The 19,482-nt window shown below is 36.6% G+C and overlaps 3 protein-coding genes across 10 annotated transcripts; 1 reads left to right on the top strand and 2 right to left on the bottom strand.

Annotated features, from left to right (window-relative positions):
• Nucleotides 1-1,901: 1,901 nt before the first annotated feature.
• LOC149248492 (uncharacterized) lies at nt 1,902-4,878 on the bottom strand. The gene is made up of 6 exons (XM_089450220.1): nt 4,870-4,878; nt 3,900-3,960; nt 3,679-3,778; nt 2,630-3,221; nt 2,275-2,474; nt 1,902-2,193 (listed from the first exon to the last, which is right to left on the bottom strand). The coding sequence occupies exons 1-6, from the start codon at nt 4,876-4,878 to the stop codon at nt 1,902-1,904; spliced, it is 1,254 nt and encodes a 417-aa protein (XP_089306346.1).
• A 200-nt stretch (nt 4,879-5,078) lies between these two features.
• On the top strand, nt 5,079-6,128 carry LOC149248491 (uncharacterized). The gene is made up of 2 exons (XM_089450218.1): nt 5,079-5,092; nt 5,651-6,128. Exons 1-2 carry the CDS (start codon nt 5,079-5,081, stop codon nt 6,126-6,128), a joined length of 492 nt encoding a protein of 163 aa, XP_089306344.1.
• Nucleotides 6,129-9,848: 3,720 nt separating this feature from the next.
• Nucleotides 9,849-13,855, bottom strand: LOC149248490 (uncharacterized). 8 transcript variants are annotated; one of them, XM_089456056.1, is made up of 14 exons: nt 13,679-13,855; nt 13,430-13,501; nt 13,119-13,281; nt 12,349-12,420; nt 12,150-12,221; nt 11,896-11,967; nt 11,598-11,669; nt 11,411-11,479; nt 11,150-11,221; nt 10,814-10,886; nt 10,605-10,676; nt 10,422-10,493; nt 10,023-10,268; nt 9,849-9,915 (listed from the first exon to the last, which is right to left on the bottom strand). In XM_089456056.1, exons 3-10 carry the CDS (start codon nt 13,265-13,267, stop codon nt 10,820-10,822), a joined length of 645 nt encoding a protein of 214 aa, XP_089312182.1. In that variant the 5' UTR covers nt 13,268-13,281; nt 13,430-13,501; nt 13,679-13,855; the 3' UTR covers nt 9,849-9,915; nt 10,023-10,268; nt 10,422-10,493; nt 10,605-10,676; nt 10,814-10,819. The 8 variants fall into 8 exon arrangements, with proteins under 8 accessions (XP_089312182.1, XP_089312184.1, XP_089312187.1 ...); XM_089456058.1 differs by having other exon boundaries at nt 13,119-13,209; XM_089456061.1 differs by lacking the exon at nt 13,679-13,855 and adding an exon at nt 12,551-12,633 and having other exon boundaries at nt 13,430-13,640.
• Between the last annotated feature and the right edge of the window lie 5,627 nt (nt 13,856-19,482).

Here is a 19,482-nt window from a genome sequence, read left to right as displayed (position 1 = left end):
ATCATATAGCAGTCGAGGCCAAAAATAATCATTTATACAAGTCCCTGGGGGAGTAGCTTCATGTGTCTACAAGCTGGTGTTGCACATCCACTTGCTAATATTGTGTATGTAATTGTGGTTATCCATATATCAGTTTAACTTGAAGTAACCATTTTTCCTTTTTCTGTTACTAGTCTCATAATTCAAGAATTCTTACACAGCCTCGTCCTATATAAATATTTGTAAAGCTTATTCTCTGTTGGAAAGTCCAGTATCCTCAACTAAACTAACCATTTTAAATCATCTATAGTTTAGATGATCTCTTTTTATCTGTCATGATTTGCTGTTTATGGTTAATTCAATAACCAATATCTTTTTCCTCCTCCATTGCGGATGCAAGTATCATTAAGGGCTAATAGTAGTATTGTCAAAGAACTGAGCTATTACTGTCAAAGAACTGAATTCTAAATTTACAATGGCAGGTATGGGAAGTGAAGCTTTGGAAAATCTCTGCCTCCTTGTTTTCCTCACAAATAGATCCTTCCAATTTGCCTGAGAAATCCCTTATGGCAGTTTCAACGGTAACATTCTTATCTGGTATGCCGGTTCCAGAATCTGCACAAGGGGCTACTGATCATTCACATAAGTTTATGTGAAACCAAAATTTTATCTATTAAGTAGATGCTTATCCTCACTTTCAAGTTGACAATCCAGAATTTCATCCATAGAGTACAAGTTTAGCCTTACCTTAAAGTTTTCAATCCAGAATTTCATCTAGAGTATAAGTTTAGCCTTATCTTAAAGTTTTGAATTTCACATTAAATGGTAGATCAATTAATATTTCCATACCAGTATTTTTCAAAATAGAACCTTGTACCCTTCTAGATGTGTGGTCCAGATTGATTTCTTTTGTAGAAGAAATCTCCAATTGTTCATTCAGGCTTCTTTTCCTTCCACGACACCGTCCAACCTTTAGAAACTGTGGTCCATATTTTCTTGATTTCAACGCAGGAACACTTTGCCCCCCTTTTTTTGTTGGGCTCAAGAAACTATGTCGCCTCTTGGTAGTGACCTTGGATGGAGTTAGAACATCAAATTTCTTATTATTGTACTCTTCGCTGACATTTTTTACCAATTCATTTAGTGCATATGCCTGCTCCAAAGATTTGGGTGTTATTTGTAATAAACCCCTCAATATCTTATGAGTTGATGACATCACAAGTTCAATTTCCTCATCGATTGTTAGAGCGCTATCTTGCCTTACCATGGTTGGATCAGTGGAAGGAGAAGCCGGAAGGCTCATTTCAATTTCTGGGCTCATTGCAAACGATTCATTTAAATCAAGTAAATATCCAGGTCTTTCTGTAATAGACCTATAGACATTAGGCAATTCATTGCCACTTGAAACCTTGCTAGTCACTACCATCTCAACTTTTAGAATATGCTTGCAAATATTGCCATTTAGGGCCCATTTGCAATTACAAAAGTGTAGGTTCTGCCCTTTATAGATGACATGATACCATATATCACGAGTTGCCGTAGTTTGGCTATGAACCAAATACTCACTTTCCCTGTTTCCATCAGCAATACAATCTTCATCTGGGATATTCTTTGCTTTGCACTTACTTAAATTTATTTGTTGCTCAATTTTTGAAGCTCGGACAAAACCAGCATTTTTTAGACGTTGCATGTGAATGTAATACAACTCAACCTTTTTTAATAAAAGGTGCAACATCCAATCCACCCTTCTATGGGACACATTATTCTTCTCACAGAGGTACCTTTGCTTTAGATACCGGTGATAAGATTCGATAGCATTATTAGTATCCTGGTTGGAATGTGGGAAGTCCCTATATGCTTTTGCCCACATATCTGGAAAAAAAACATATATTAGATGCGAAAAAACAATAGAAAATGGTGAATTACAAAATAAATTGATAAAATGCAACCTTAGGAAACTTACATAGCTTGTTGTTGTTTAACCAGTTGGTTGCAAAATAATCCAAAAACACTGTTTCTTCTTTGAATTCATCAAAGAAACTTTGAATTTCATGTTGCACAGATGCATCATCTTCACACGAATGCATGATTAATCCCAGAGCACGGAAGATACGGACTTTATTTTCCTTTCCCCTGACTTTCGTTCCAACATTTTTCAACCAGGCTCTACGGACATGCCATACACACAACAATAGTGTACAGTTTGTGCAAGTCCTGAAATAATATAACATTATAAGAGAATATCCTTGAACATTATTGCTTTTTAACTATTCTAAAAAGAAAAAACTGGTTCACCTTAATGCCTCGATTTCCGCTGCTGCATCATCTGTGATGACAGCTCGGACATGCCAATCTGGGTTTTCCTTTTTCCCATTTGCAAATAATTGCGACATCCATTTACAAATATCAGGAGTACCATTCCGTGATGATATTACCCATGCCACTGGAATCCCATTGTGATGATCATCAAAAGCCATTATGGTGTACAGTTGATACTGCATTACAATAAGAAAACAAGATTATAAGCATATAAGAGGACGACATTGAAATAAAGTAGAATAAATGAAGTTTTGGTAAATATGTTTACCCCATATTTGTTAGTGCTAAAAGTGGAGTCCATTGATAACATGTTGTTGTGTGAGTATCTCACCATCATTGAAAGCATCCACTTAGTTTGTATGCCTATAATGAAAGGAATGTTTTTAACAACATCTTGTTGTTGGTAGAAGAAAAAGCTCTCTGGGCACTCACTAACCCAACAATCCACACTCATTGGATCATTTTCATGCTTCACATACTCTAGCCTCTTGATATTATTGTACATGTTTGACACATCCTTTCTTGTCATGAAAGAATCTCGAGGTGCCCCTGTGAAAAGCTCACCAGATCCATACCTTAAATCAAAGATAAATTTTTCCCAGATCATCGTAGCATTAAAACCATCACGAACCAAATCTTCAACAATAGTTCGTATATGCTGTGTTAAATGCGGCGCAAAATTGAATTTCTTGGGCATGTCATTTGCCTCATTTCCATGACAAACCACATTTTTGTCATCAATATGTCTGCATGTTGTATATATTAGAACGGCATCATTTGGTTTAATAGCAAGTCGTCGCATAATAAAGTGACACTGACAACCAACTTTGATGTTGTGACGTGGAAGACGTTTCTTAGTTGTGGATCCAGGTTCAGCCACATTGCTGGATTGTACACGATTTGGACCATAGGCACACCTATATCTGCGATCAGCAATTCACCAAAAATTAAATAAAATATTTATGCATGTTTGACATAGTGAACTTAAAATCAAAATTTTATATATATATATATATATATAGATAGAGAGAGAGAAAGAGAGAGACTCACACAACATATTCTAGATATGTTGAATAATTTGTCCTCTTGATATCCTTCACATCTTTAATTTTTCGAATTTTAGCAACAAATTGAGTAGGTGCGGGTTCCCTCATTTGCTCTCCCCTTATAAAATCCTCAAGTCGACAATATGGAATAATTGCGACTTAGTCTCCTGCTACTTCTGTCCATGTCAAATCTTCCGCTGAAAACTCTATCATCCCTCCTGGGTCCTCAACCTCCAACTCATTGATCAATTCCCACTTCCTCATTCTTCAAATCCCTATACAAATGAGGGAACACATATGAGCAACAGTTCATACTATGAATATTGAACACCACTTGAAATGCAATTTTTTGTAGTGTGTAGAATTTACACTGAAGACCCCACCAGATATAAACACATTTACAGCATAATTCCCTATCTCCCCTTCAATATTTCCTACCCATGCACAAAACAGTATTATAGACTTTCAAACTGTGTTACAGGTGTTGCTAACTGCTAGATCCAGAAGAAGCCTCTGTAAGTCAATAGCCATTTATTTCTAAATCTTTATTTATACCATTGCCCAGATGATATGCATTTTCCTGGCTTAGCATTACTGTTTTGTTCGTATCACTTACCTATCAAAGCATGTAACTAAACAAGATTAATACCAACAGAATTAAGGAGAAAACTTCTAGCTACTTGGGCAATGCCATCCAGCACATCAATAATATTATTGCAAGAGCTTCTCATTGATGATGCAAAAGAAGTGAGGAAGCTAAAAATTAAAGCCCAGCTAAAGCAGCTCAGCCTCAAAAAGAACCCAAACCCCATTATTTCATTCTTTGTCATTCTCAGCCTTTGGTGGCATGAATGGCTAATATTATTACTTTCAGTGTTGTGGCCTATTAGTTAGAACCATTACTAACAATTGTACACATTACAATTATGCATTTCTACAATGTCTGCAAATCAACCAATCCCTTCACAGAGTTCATGTCCTTTGTTCAGCTAGTTAGTTATTTAATAATGATTAAACTATAAAGATTGTAATAATTTCTCCTGCTCATAGGATTGCACTCATCATGAACAATCCTGATTAAATGTCATTTACTACTGTTTGATTTATCATTTATACTTGAAATTAACATCGACTATCACATGCTGGAACCAACAGCTTCAACCAGGGCAGCCACAACAAGAATTAGGAGTCATGGATTTTCTACTAATTTTGCAAAATCATATTCACTGCATGCAATTTTGATTGGCCAACTTGATCCACAGATCTGAGACTAGAAGGATTACATGGATTATCCAAATAAGAAGAATGGCTAAATCATTACATGAGAGTTTTGGATTATCCTAGATGAGAATGGATGATAGCATCATTTTGAGGAGAAAACAGTGTCGTCAAATTGTGATGCATCCCATCCGTTCTATTTTGACTATATTTGCCTTTGTTAATAATTCTTATTTTGTGTCTGAAAAGTCTTATTCTCCACAAAGCCCAAACTCTTGACTGCTGTATGGAGACTGGGAAACCAAACCTGACTCATCGTTTACAGATTGAGGTTGAAGCTTTCCTATAATATCATAACCGGATCAGATGGGTTATTGAATATATATTGATGCTTCCCTCTATCGTCATGACAGATCAGATGAGCTATTGAATATATAAATAGGTATAGTGTGCAGGAAAAACTCTTTAGTGTCTCTCATTTGGACCGAAAAAGAAACAGTTTCATATTCAACTGAAATGTATAGTCAGCTGTAAAAAGCATTTGCTATCTAGTAATTTTAATCCCTTTGATTTCCATCCTCCCTGTACTAAACCCCAACTACAACTAGAATAGATCCATCTTAAACCCAAACCTATGAAATCCCAGTAGGGATTTAAAAAACCAGACGTACAAATCTCAATCTTCTTGCACCACCATGTACTATTTAATAAATATTGGGGTTTGCACCTCTCCATTTTTTATCTCTCTTGATGCTTAATAGACCCAAGGTTCAGATGGGTCTATGCTAGTTTCTAGTAGTTGTCTAAATATTGCAAATTAAATATTTGCCAGATTTTTTTTGTTTATTTATTTTGTAATTTAAACTTCTAATTTTTTTAAATTATTGTAATTAAAAAAATAGGTATCTCTGTTTTTGGTTTTATTAGTGTTAGACATGACATAGATCTCCTCCACCCTGGGCTGTAGAGTGTCTTGCTTCTCTTGGTGCAATTATACGATTATATACAAAAAAAAAAGAATTGTTACATCTTGATTTGTACTGCAGAAAAGGATTGAAGTTAATTTGTTGCATCTTTGTATGGTGCAGACTCTTCTTGATGGGATTGAATAAATATGGAAAAGGTGATTGGAGAAGCATATCAAGAAACTTTGTGGTCTCACGGACACCTACTCAAGTTGCAAGCCACGCCCAAAAGTATTTCCTCAGGCTTAGTTCTGGGAACAAGGAGAAGAAAAGGTCTAGCATACATGATATAACAAGTGTAAATGGGGCAGAAATGAAGCAGCCTCATCTGCAACAATCTTCTACTATTACAAATTCTCATAATCCTTCTGTTGTTAGTCGCTCTTCAAATATGATGTATCCGTCATCACTGGGAGGAGCAACCATGGTAAATTCTATGGGATCTCCAACAGGGGGCAACCATATGATGCTATCTCCCCATTCACTAGGTCCATATTCTCAGAAAGGTATTGGTGGTCATTCGCCTGGGCATATAATTCCCATTTCTTCTTTAGGTGTGCCTCAGATGGGATACCCTATGCAACCAAGCATGCATAATTGATGAAAGGTAACAATCAGCTGCTGCTACTATGTAATGCATATGTTATCTTACACTACAAGTTTATCTGAGACTAGAAGGATTTGGCCATTCTTCTTATTCTTTACCTCCTTCAGCTACAAGTTTGGCTCTGCATGATTATAATCTATGGTTTTGTGACCCATTTTCATGCGGATCATTCACATAAACTACTCGATAGCAGCGGATCTTTCATTACCCTTTTGTTTCAACGATTTTCTATTCACGATGTGAAGATTTTCCTGTAGATTAATAGAGCAATAATTGTGTATGGGTTTCTACACAGTCGATCAATCCAACCAAACCGCTGGTTAATATGAAATGCAATACCCTTGGTTAATATGAAAATGCGAATCGAACTCCTTAAGCGAACACAGAGATTTATAATTACAGAATGTTGAGAGAATGCGAGGGTTTTAGCAGTCTTTAAAACAGATTTAAAACAAAATGAATGTTTAAAACCACGATTTGTCATTTGCAGAGACGGTGCAGGAATTTACCAGGAGGTAACAGAGCTCAGTCCGGCGGGCACTAGGTTGCAAAGCACAGTGGTTCTGGTTGCAGAGTTTCGGTGGCGCGCAGCGCTTCAGTCCTACGGGCACTGGGTTGCAGAGCAAACGGGTTCTGGTTGCAGAGTTAAATTGGCGCGTGAAAATAGTTCTCAGAATTATGTTATTGAACGAGAAGGGGTGGGTCCCGCGTGGGTCATCGGAAACACGAGGTGGCCACCGGAGTCCGATGCCTATGGATATGTATGCCATCCCAAGTTTGCACCACATACATAGCTGGCAAGGGCATTTATGACTCAATATATGGCTGGTTAGCCCTTGCCTTTAGTTCATAGCCAGCAGAACTGAAGGTACTCAACAGATAGAAAGGCTCTAAAATCTTCGCATTGACGTAGCAGCTTCTCTATCCAACCAATATACCATTGAATACTTTATATCACTACACAATTAACATCGGCATGAAAAGCATGATAATTTATTTGGCGTGCATGAATGTTTAGAAGATACAAGTGGTTCTACAACTCGAATAAATTGTTCAATCAACCAATCTGTGCGTTGGGGGTGCTTTCTGAAATTTGCGTTTCATTTTGAAGATTATTGTTCTCACCCAAGATGCTCATGAAATGTGTGGATTTTCTTTAACCAACGTATAGATATTCACTAACCCGAATTTGTGAAGGAAAAAATGAATCCTGCAGCAGGCCCTCTGTGAGAGACTAAATGTTGCTCCTTATTTCCATATTTTTCTTCCTCGGCCTCTACTCTCAGTCTTCTTATCTTTTTGCAGTGATTTGCAACAACTGTATCTTGGTTGGATGGCATGGTACGGAACACTAAATTCTATATTGATTAAGTGTTTGCCATAGAACCTTGGGCGCGAGATGTATGCCCTGAGCGCAATATGGATATAACTCAAAACCCTCCGCATTGTAGTCCCCTCATCAGACTACACTATATGCCTTGGTCCATACCCCCTCCATCTTTGGCTACACTATATGCCTTGGTCCATACCCCTCCATCTTTGAGACTACACTATATGCCTTGGTCCATACCCCCTCCATCTTTGACTACACTATATGCCTTGGTCCATACCCACCTTGGGCGCGAGATTTATGCCCTGAGCGCAATATGGATATAACTCAAAACCCTCCGCATTGTAGTCCCCTCATCAGACTACACTATATGCCTTGGTCCATACCCCCTCCATCTTTGACTACACTATATGCCTTGGTCCATACCCCTCCATCTTTGAGACTACACTATATGCCTTTTTCCATACCCCCTCCATCTTTGACTACACTATATGCCTTGGTCCATACCCCTCCATCTTTGAGACTACACTATATGCCTTGGTCCATGCCCCCTCCATCTTTGAGAATACTTGATATAATGTAAATGTATTCAACATTGTGTTGCATTAATGAAGAAACAAGTAGCTACGAAATCCCATGTACCTGACTAACTTGGATCACCGTAACAACAAAGTCCCTAGAGCACATTGCACACCCGTCAATTATTCCTAGAGTTCCTGGATAAAGATCTAGAAATAGACAGGTTGAAGTCGATCCTCATCAAATAAAGAATTACAATTGTTATGAACTCAGGGGCAAATAACCGACTCCATGGGTTCATGAGTGTGGTGCATAATAAAACTTCATCATATCATTCTATAATATGAGAACTCATTTCCTTGCTTTATAAAGCCAAGACGTCAAATATCCAAAGCCAACTGGCCGAGTCCGGTCCGGGAACCAAGCAACTAGGTGATCTGTGAAGAAGATATTTTGCCAAATTATTTTTATACATTCTAAAATTTGACAGACGTGATTATTCCGATCATAACTAGGTCCTCTGTGTTTCAGGTGTGTGACGTTTCATTAAAATTAACAAATGCTCTGTAAAAAAAATTAAGACCACAATTTTTTGAATAAACATATTCTATATTAGCAATTGTCCCAAAAGGTACAAAGAGAGGCCGATAGGATTATTAAATTGGAATTGTTGAATTTTTCTAGAAGAGTTAATTGTTTTGTGGAAAACCTTGTTTTCTTGGACTGGATCATTGTGCAATTACCCTTTTAAACGCTTTTTGTCGTTTGATAAAATAATCAAAATATTGTTTTCAAATTTCCATAGATTTCCTCTTACAGTAAATTTCAAATACAAAATCAAATTACAGAGTATTATTTTGTATGGGGCACAACTCTTCTACATTTTGGTCATTCATGGCGGATATTCCAGACAATAGAAGATAAGCTATGAACAAATTAATGAAGAGCAATGAAGAGCATATTATTCATGAGGAAAAGTTGTGTTTGCTTATCCATGGAAAAGAACGAAAATATCTGGAGCTTTGACATTGTTGAGGATCAGACTGTTGTTACAAGATTTCACTCCACAGAGAAAGTTGAAATGTAATTGAAATGTAATATAGAGGCAAGTAAAAGAGGAATTTCCCTCAAATAATCACGATCAGCTCTAGAACCCTATTAAACAATGCATCCTTCTCATGCCCTGAATATAATTAAATAAGAACACCATTTCCTGAAACTCGTGGCATGCTTTTAGGGCTACGCTAATCCCAAGAACTCCACCAGTTCATCAGTTAATCCAATCCTGTAATAATTTACTTCATTAACCTAATTAAATTAGATTAGTGACTACCCACATTGAATCTTTAATTTTTACAATTCACTATTATGCTACTGCATTTCAATGAATTTGAGTTCATGGTCTAAAAATTCTTGCAATATCAGAGATATGACATCTCTTGTTCGAGTCACATACTTCCGTCATAAATAGACGTGCCCAATGGTCTCAATAGATTTTTCATTTCACAGAATTTTGCTTGGGAATTTCCATCAACAGGTTCTTTGGAATTCATACCCCTTGATGATGATGCAACAAATATTCCACTGGCCGAGCCGTCCGCAATTGTTCGCCATCTCTATTACGATGTTCAACTGGTTCCAACAAGCTGAACATCTGTTGGCATCTGCTGGCCAGCTTACAGGTTACTCGTCAATGAAAATCGGCTCCAGATCTACAAATACAGCAGGGGGGACATGCTTTCGACTCTAGTTTTGCTGAAGAAAGTGTTGAAGGCATCATCTCCGCGACCAACGGTCTTCTCACTGGGCATCTGGCCATCAAGATGAATGTACCAAGACACTAGAATAACTAAAACTCACAATCTGTCTAAATTTATAATATGCCCCAGCTCTACACGAATTGTTCCCGTGATATTGTTGGAGGACAGATTTCTGTAAAAGCAGCAACGTTATCCGTTAGTCACATTGAATATGCTTAATGCAATTCAACAACTCATTATGTTATAGGTCAATTTAGAATATGGCCCAGGATTACTTACAGATAAGTTAGCCTTTTAAGTTTTTGAAATTCCAAAGGAATAGTTCCATTCAAACGGTTGCCATGCATATTGCTATAGGACAAAGGACAATGAAGGCACAGCATTAACATTGTTAGCCAGTGGGAAATTATGCTCCGCAAATTCATCACTTGGCTTGAAGATTATATCACTTACAAGAAAATGAGAGCAACACATGAACTAATATTCTCTGGGATCGGACCTTCAAGTTGATTTCTGGCAAGATTTCTGTCTCAAAAAAAATACAACCTTGGAATGTTAAATACTTACAGCAAGAATCCAAAAGATATCATAGATTAATGTTTAGTGTATGGGAGGTTTCAAGATATTTCTATCATTTTTATCTCCACTTTCTAGAAAAAGGTTTGGACACAAACTTACAATTCGAACAACTGTTCCAAATTCCCCAGCTCAGGTGGAATTTGCCCAGTCAACTGATTGTCATTTAGCCGCCTGCATATGCATACAACCGTTGACTATCAAAGAGCTATTTCTTATCATGCACGTCCAGTTTCCATTTCTTACATATCAATCATCACAAAATATGTGATTGGAATCTCTTACAGGTATCCCAGCTTTGTCATGTTCCCCAATTCTGGCGGAAAAGATCCCGTGAGATTATTACTGTGTAAATATCTGAGTAGTGCAAAAGAAAGTACAAGAGAATCAGCTTCTTGAAAATTGAACATAAAAGAAATTTATAGTCAAAAAGTAATGGACTTTCACAAACCCAGATGGGAACAATTCGAGCATTAACTATGCAAGCAACTCACAGTTTATCAGTGTAAGTCAAGTTGCCTAGAATCGGATGAATTGTTCCAGTAAAGATGATTATCACTCAAATCCCTGTAATAAATATTAATTGTATCAGTACACTAAAGCTTACACCATAATTACATAATCAAGTTTTTGCCAAAGGTCACAAAACATTTATCAATGAATGAAGGAATATTGATTGATTCTGCATAAGAAATATATTGACAATATCCAAAATCATTATGGATTCTTATTGATCTAGGCTTCCATGCAATTAAATGTAAGAGATTATACTTTAATCCGATCACAGGAAAATTTTGGACAAGTTGAGATCCAGAAAACACTGTACTTACAGAACAGTAAGAGCCTGCATGAGACCAATTACTTCAGGTATCCTTCCGGTCACCTTGTTTCCTTGTAATGACCTAGGATAACCACTTTAAAATTAGGGTAGGACAACTAAAGCAACCAAATTAATGATGTCGGTTGAATAGTGCATACCATGCAATGAATTGCATTACTTAGACAACCTGCATAATCTCATATCCCTGCCTATTCAACACAAAATTCCTGATGCTAGAACACAGTTCAGTCCTGGAAATATCTCCACTTACAGAGTAGCCACTTGTAGAAACCCAATTTTGAAGGGGATCTCTCCGGTAAGTTGATTGTATGATAAGTCCCTGATAAGAATACCAGCCCCAATTCAGTAAGTAATTGAGATCACGAGTCTTGCATCAAACCATACATTTACACCCGTTTGTTCATTTAAAATCCAGTTAGGCAAATCAGAAAACATACAAAACTGCATAGCTTGTACAGTTGCCAATATTCTCAGGAATGGTCCCCGACAAGTTGTTGCCTCGCACATCACTGCATGACAGAGATCAACTATTTAGTAACATTTAAGCTACCACGAAGAATCCTTCAGGTAAAATTTGTTAATGCACTGAAAACGCTGCATCGAGATACATAAATTTAAAGATAAATTCTCTGTGACCGCGAGTTTTGATGGGTTTCATATGCAGAATTAATTCGATGAAAGAAAGCTTTAAAAAATTCTGCATCTACTCCACAAGACAGAAGTATTGTGACTTACAAGAACCACAATCCTGTCAATTGACACATGTCAGGGGAAAGAGTCCCAACTAAGAAGTTGTTGCGCAGCCCCCTGGAAACGATAACAATATGCCCATTTCAAAAAGAATGGGCGCCAAATTTAGTTTGCAAACCTAAGAACAGTACTATTAACACAAATGCTTCTTCCAAACCTTAACAGGAAAATAAAAACAAATTTTGCTTAGTGAGAGAACGATAAGCCCAGGAAAACTCATAAAGAACCCAGACTCTTACAAATATTGCAAAACTTCATTCCAATAGATAAGCTTGGGGATCTCCCCACTTAATTGATTGTCTGCAAAATCCCTAAAAAATGCAAAAGCATTGTTAAATGATACTCCTCCAGAATCCAGAGTTTACACATCCTATGCAGTTCTTTGACAAGTAAAGGGCAGCAAAGAGAGTAGAATCCAAAATAGTATTCCCAACCTACATTTTCTTCAAGTTTGGAATCTGAGACAACGTTGAAGGTATAGGCCCCATTAACTGGTTATTCTTCACAATCCTGTAAATTTGATCAATGTGTCAAAAGGAGCTTTCACTCCCTTCTAAGACAGGGCAAAATACAAAAACATCTACAAATTAAGCTAAATTCTTTACAATAGCGAGCAAGTGCAGAATGTTAGGATACTTACAGTTGTTATAGTTGTTTCAACTTCGATATTGAAAAGGGAATGTCTCCATATAAATAATTTAAAGAGACATCTCTGCAGCAACATTGAAGATCAAATCAAGTCAGCGGTTTCTACGAAATATAAACCATGAGAATGATGACTTGTAGATTTGACTAGAGGGACGTTTAGACGCACACAGCAGCTTGGTTCGGCATCAGATATCTTCTCAAAAGACAGTTGTTTTCAGCATAATACTTAACAATTATCTATAGTAAAGTAATATATGCATCTTGAACCAGACTACGAGTGTTGCATATGGTGAGATCTGCTTTAACCAACTTGTAGTTGAACAGTCATTTTTGTTTGGACAGATAAACGCTTGAAAAGAGACTTTCCTAGATAGGTGGGGTGAACATTTCTTTAAAGGGATTTTCAAGGGTTTTTCATGAGCCGTTCTGTAACACTCCTAACCGATATAACTACATAGTAAAAAAAAAATTAAAGAACTGAGACCGAGAACAGGAAAAGTTCGAGCTGTACAATACAAAAAAAAAGTATGAATGACCGTCAACAGAAAAGAAACGTTCACCTGGTGTAGAACCGAGCCATCCAGGCGCCTAGGAAGGATTTAAACTGCAACAAAACCCCACTGGTTGTCATTCGGCCACATGAAGCGCTCACTGTGTAAAAGAGAAACCAGAGAGCTGAATCCAATGTAAAAGGCAAGGGAGAGACCATTTCCTTTAATGTCACTGCATGCAGAACACTGAATCAACTATGAACAGCATATATATTATAAATAGCTGCTCCATTAAGACTATCAGTTTAATTGCAATGAACCCAAAGTGCTTAAAAGTAATATATAGTGAACCTATACAGTGAACTTCTGAATTCACATACATTGACTCTGAGCTTTTTAGATTTCCAATCACTGGGGAAATTTCTCCTCCGAGGTTCAGATGAGAGAGATTCCTGCACAACACAAACCAGAACAAATACAAACATATGAGCTTAAAGTAAGCATATAATCAAAACTCAAATAACGACAGACTGCCCAGCAAACATTCTTAATGATTCCCAATATAACATATTCAGAGTATATGCTCTATCTTACATCAATTCCAGTGGAAAAGTGATATATAAACTTACAATTCAACCTATAAACTTAGTGTGATGGAGAGAATTGGTCGCTGAGCATTTATCTACCACGCACGCTGCTTTTCCCTGTACAAATTTATTAGTAAAACCTATAGATGTTGAAAACCAAAGCATACCTGCTTCTATCCATAAAAGATTTTGAGAATTTCATTCCAATGGATCAAGAATTTCATCTCTATCGATTCTTCTGCTCAACATAACAGCAACAAAATAGAATCGTCGGGATAAACCATGCAAACACTCTTTTAAAAAAAACATAAATTAAATTCAAAACAGAGAAAACACAATGAAAATAAAACACTGTAAAATCCAAAATGCATGGCCATGCAACAAAGAAAATAAACTTGAACAAGAAACAAGGCAAGCCAATGCAATGCAGAGTATTGAAGAAAATGATGAGATGAAAGTGAGAACGCCAAAAGCCAGGGAAGAAGAACAGTGCTTGCCAAAAGGCAGCGAAGAAAAACAGCAACAACAACTGGCAGGGAAAAAGCAGTGAAAATATCTTCAAGAGTGACATAAAAGAATGGGAAAAAGCAGTAAGGCAACTCAACCAATATTTGGAAAAAGCAGTCACACTTCAAATCAACGGTTGAAAGTGTCTCACCTGATCCAACGGAGTAGTATAAAAGTGTTGACGATTGTTGATGCATAGGAAGGCCTATCGGCCTAAATATATTATATATAACATAGTTAATATATTCCATTAACTTTAACAAAATGTTAATCAAACACTTCTTCGCTAACAAACACAACCATGATCCAAGCCGTTCTTTTTGCTACTTTTCATTTCATATAGGTCGTTTTTGAAGCTCACAATTTGTTTAATAACTAGCAATTGCACCACATGTTGCAAAGAAAACGCTGTAAGACATAAATTCGAGGGTTGTAAAACAAGGAAATAGAAGTTCTGAACAAGGCATGGCAAATTTTGGGAGATGGTTGGTCCAAACTTTCCCCATTTATTTTTATCCCTGCAGTATTCTCCCTCTATGGCCTTATCCAAATTTTGCGAGATGGTTGGTCCAAACTTTCAACATTTCTTTTTATCCCTACAATATTCACCCTCTATGGCCTGATCCAAATTTTGCGAGATGGTTGGTCCAATGGAAAGTTGCACCATAAATACCCCTTACATGCAGTACAAGGACTATTACTGATTGATTTCTAAACCTTAGGGTCTTTTTCTCATTCATTTGTTTATTTCCTTTAAGAGAGAGTGACAATCTACAATCTAGTTCTGGACATTATTGTTTAGGCAACCCCTTTTCCAACCAAATGTACTCTTCCTTCTAGCTATAGGGCCAAAACATGTACAACTCTCTTCTCTATTCCAATAATTGTCATAATTTTTTATAATGATTTCATTTACGAGCTTTTTAGGGTTCAAGTTTTGAATGGACTTACTGGGTTTGAACTATGTATGCCTTCATCACGATAGGATCCTATCATTTTTTCACTACTATACATTGTTACATTTGTTTTTATGAGACAATATCATCTTTTCTATGGAATTTAGTCTAGATATTTTAGATGATAATATTTTCCATCATCCTTTGGTTTCTCTTATTGGTTATTGCGAGGAGAATTATGAGATGATTTTGGTTTATGAATACATGGCCAATGGACCTATTAGGAGCCATTTGTATGGATCATATCTTCCTCCTACATCGTGGAAGAAAAGGCTTGATATATGCATAGGGGTATGGACTATCTTCACACAGAATCTGTTGGAATCATTCACTGTGATGTAAAGACAATGAACATTTTTTTCAATGAGAATTTTGTGGCCAAGGTGGCACACTTCGAGCTTTCAAAGACTGGACCTCTGAATGAAACCCATGTGAGTACTGCAGTCAAAGCTTGCTTTGGATATATTGACCCGGTGTACTTCAAAAGATAGTGGTTGACAGAATAATCTGATGTCTACTCCTTTGGAGTAGTGTTAATGAAGTTGCTATGTGGAAGGCCAACCATCAATCCTTCTCTTTCCAAAGAGAATGTCAATATAGCAGAGTGGGAAATGCACTGGCAAAGGAGAAGCATGCTTGGCCAAATTATTGATCATCATCTTTTAAATATAGTCAATCCTAACTCCCTGAGAAAGTTTGGGGAGACAATTGAAAAGTGTTTGGCTAACCAGGGTATTGACATGCCCACTATGGGTGATGTGTTGTGGAACTTAGAATATGCCCTTCAACTTCAAGAAACTGCCATGCTGGATGATCCAAATGAAAGCAGTGCTAATCACCTTTCATAGATTCCCTTACGATTTTCTGAGGAAGAGAATTTTCGTGATAGTACTATTGAGAGGGGTAGTGATGTTGTAAGTGAAGAAGGTTCAGAAGGTGCAACTACAAGTACAATATTTTCACAATTAGTTAATCCTCATGGAATGTGATCACAAAAATTTTGTGTGTAGTGATTCATCCACCAACTTATGGGAACTGGCCATTGTGATACAAATTAATGATCACTTTCAAAAAATCTTAATTCTTCATTTCTCTTCACTACTAAGATTAAATCTTCAGTCTCTTTTTAAAAGCACTTTCTTATTAATTTTCCTAGATTTCCATCCTTATTTTGAAAGTTCGAAATTCTACCTTACAAATATGTACTATTCAGTGGCATTTCTTATGTATTGGAACACTCTAGCTTTTTCAATTATTAGAAGCTTTCCTTAGCTTAAGATTAAGATTGTTTTATCATATTATACATTGTGCAAGGGGAGATATCACTAGGAACCATCTTGAACTTTTCCCTGAGATATCAACGCCTTCATTGTACTTATCTAGCCAAATGGGTATGAAGCCCTCCTCCCACAAGGGAAAAGCATAGGCTGAAATAAATTTGAAGCATAACCAAGCCAAAATACATACACCGAGAAATAATGCATTAGAGAAGATAATTTGTCCATTTAAAAAAAATAATGCCTCAATCCAAAGAAAAGAATGCATCACCTTAAACGAGTTATCTATGAAGTTAACCTTCTAATTCTGTGTAACTTGGGTTTATTCTGGGTGATTAGGAGGAATGATTAGGATCCTTCCCACCCAATTTCAACTCATTGATTTTATGGTTATCCCATTATAAACTGATTTTGTGGCTATCACATTAAAATGATTTTGTGGCTATCACATTAAAATTATACCTCTAAACAACGTAGAAGAAACTTGTTGATTACTTGTTACTCCCTTAAACACTACAGTTCCATAGTGGCTGTAATGTTGATTTCTCATTGTGATGTATTATTTCAATCTGTTACTACAAAAAAAAAATACATCACCTAATTACATAACTTGTATTAGGTTTTATCTATTCATTTATACATAATCCAAGGATGGCATAATGGTAATATTTGTTTGTCTACTGGTGTCTATTAATACATAAACATGATTTTCTGAGGAAGAGAATTTTCGTGATAGTACTATTGAGAGGGGCACTAATGTTGTAAGTGAAGAAGATTCAGAAGGTGCAACTACGAGTACAATATTTTCACAATTAGTTAATCCTCATGGAAGGTGATCACAAAAAATTTATGTGTAGTGATTCATCCACCAAATTATGTGAGCTGGACATTGTGATACAAATTAATGATCACCTTCAAAAAATCTTAATGCTTCATTTGTCTTCACTCCTAAGATTAAATCTTCAATTTCTTTTTAAAATCACTTGCTTCCTAGCTCACTACCATCTAAGGTAAGTCGCATATGGATTAATTTTCATAGATTTCCATCCTTGTTTTGAAGGTTTGAAATTCTACCTTACAAATATGTACTATTCAAGGGAATTTCTTATATTCAGTGGCATTTCTTATGTATTGGAAAACTTTGGCTTTTTCAATTATTAGAAGCTTTCCTTGGCTTAAGATTAAGATTGTTTTATCATATTATACATTGTGCAAGGGGAGATATCACTAGGAACCATCTTGAACTTTTCCCAGAGATATCAACGCCTTCATTGTACTTATCTAGCCAAATGGGTATGAAGTCCTCCTCCCACAAGGGAAAAGCATAGGCTGAAATAAATTTGAAGCATAACTAAGCCAAAATACATACACCGAGAAATAATGCATTAGAGAAGATAATTAGTCCATTTAAATAAAATAATGCCTCAATCCAAAGAAAAGAATGCATCACCTTAAACGAGTTATCTATGAAGTTAACCTTCTAGTTATGTGTAACTTAGGTTTATTCTGGGTGATTAGGGGGAATGATTAGGATCCTCCCCACCCAATATCAATTCATTGATTTTATGGTTATCCCATTATAAACTGATTTTGTGGCTGTCACATTAAAATTATACCTCTGAACAAAATAGAAGAAACTTGTTAATTACTTGTTACTCGCTTACACACTACAGTGCCATAGTGGCTCTAATGTTGATTTCTCATTGTGATGTATTATTTCAATCTGTTACTAGAAAAAAAAATACATCACCTATTACATAACTTGTATTAAGTTTTATCTATTCATTTATACATAATCCAAGGATGGCATAATGGTAATCTTTGTTTGTCTACTGGTGTCTATTAATACATAAACATGTTGGTTGCAAACTCATGTACCATATAATTTCTCCAATGTAGTTTAATCACTATGTAGATTGTACTTTTAGTCGTTATTTATTAGTTAACATTTTCTCCTAGAGAAAACCATGGTGAAATAGTTAATACCAAGATTTCGTTGCGGCATGGAAGAAATTATACATTTTAAATAACAGTTGTGTTCCAAGGTTATCGCGACATAAGGAAATGTTAAAGTTCGCTTTTATTAATGTTGGGCCGTGCCGATTATGACCTGCTCTATATTTAATATCCCTCCGTACATCTTCATGCATGCATCTGGAAGCTTCTCCTCTGAGACAGATGGCCTCCCAATCATCGTGTGATCTTCTGACCTAAATCTGACGGCCAGGGTTGAAGGGAACGGTTTGGTAACTGCTTTTCGCACCCAGAGACAGTGGAATGCCTCATTCGGCCATCGACTTCTGGGATCTGGTGGCTCTACAACTCTCATGGTCATCCATACATTCAGTGGGCACATCTGGAGAGCATTGTCTTTCCCATTAACTGAGAGGAGTCAAAATAAAAACCTGGAAGGAAATGTTACAAAGTTAGACGGGCGGGGGGCACTGTGGAGCAAGAATTGGACTAGAAATGAGAACAACACTTCGCACATGTAACCAACAAAAGAAAAAAAAATAGGGTAAATCAAATAAGACTCTCATAACATTTAATCACCTACGTTATTCGATACTCAGGGTAGGGTTTGTATAGATTACCCAGTACCTGGAAGTTCGGCGACAATACTTGTTCGCTGGAAGAACCCTGGCAATAAAAAGGGAAACTGTTAGAAAACACATAATCCAATAAATGTAGAGGAAGAAATCAAACCCTGCAACCCATTTTACCTCAGCAGGACACAAATCATTGGAAAACGTTTGGAAACCAGTCAAAACCCCTGCTTGCAGAACTCGAGCATAAGGTAGAAATAATTAAGGTAGTTTCATAGCAAGTATATACCATGCCCGTTAATTAACTGCGAGACAGTTCGTGAGGGCAGATCATCCATCAAGTCAGAGAAACAGTTATGAAATCATCCGATGGCTAAGAATGCTTTAATCATCTAACCACAGATCTCACGATAGAGAATGGTGCAAAGTGACATTTAAGGATGTCTTTCTTAGAAAGAACGCCTCACAAAGTAAATATATCTTATAATATGACATGGTGAATATTTATTTCATTAAATTTAACAAAACGTTGGTCAAACACTTCATTGAACAGCATCAAA

The sequence above is a fragment of the Pinus tabuliformis genome, chromosome 7 (genome assembly GCF_031772625.1).
Source record: "Pinus tabuliformis cultivar Carrire ecotype Pingquan chromosome 7, CPIR1, whole genome shotgun sequence".
Taxonomy (NCBI): domain Eukaryota; kingdom Viridiplantae; phylum Streptophyta; class Pinopsida; order Pinales; family Pinaceae; genus Pinus; species Pinus tabuliformis.
The sequence above is the reverse complement of the archived record's forward strand: the minus strand, read 5'-3'. Positions and strand labels throughout refer to the sequence as shown.

Bases quoted from the DNA above. Each gene is read 5' to 3' on its own strand.
- LOC149248492 (XM_089450220.1), bottom strand. The intron at 3,779-3,899 runs GTATAAATAAAG...GTGCATGGGTAG, and splicing joins TGCATATCATCTGGGCAATG to GAAATATTGAAGGGGAGATA. The intron at 2,194-2,274 runs GTGAACCAGTTT...ATATTATTTCAG, and splicing joins GCGGAAATCGAGGCATTAAG to GACTTGCACAAACTGTACAC.
- LOC149248490 (XM_089456056.1), bottom strand. From the start codon at position 13,267: ATGGTCTCTCCCTTGCCTTTTACATTGGATTCAGCTCTCTGGTTTCTC. The intron at 11,222-11,410 runs GTAAGTGGAGAT...TGGTTATCCTAG, and splicing joins TTTCTACAAGTGGCTACTCT to GTCATTACAAGGAAACAAGG. The intron at 10,887-11,149 runs GTAAGTACAGTG...TATTTATTACAG, and splicing joins ATGCAGGCTCTTACTGTTCT to GGATTTGAGTGATAATCATC.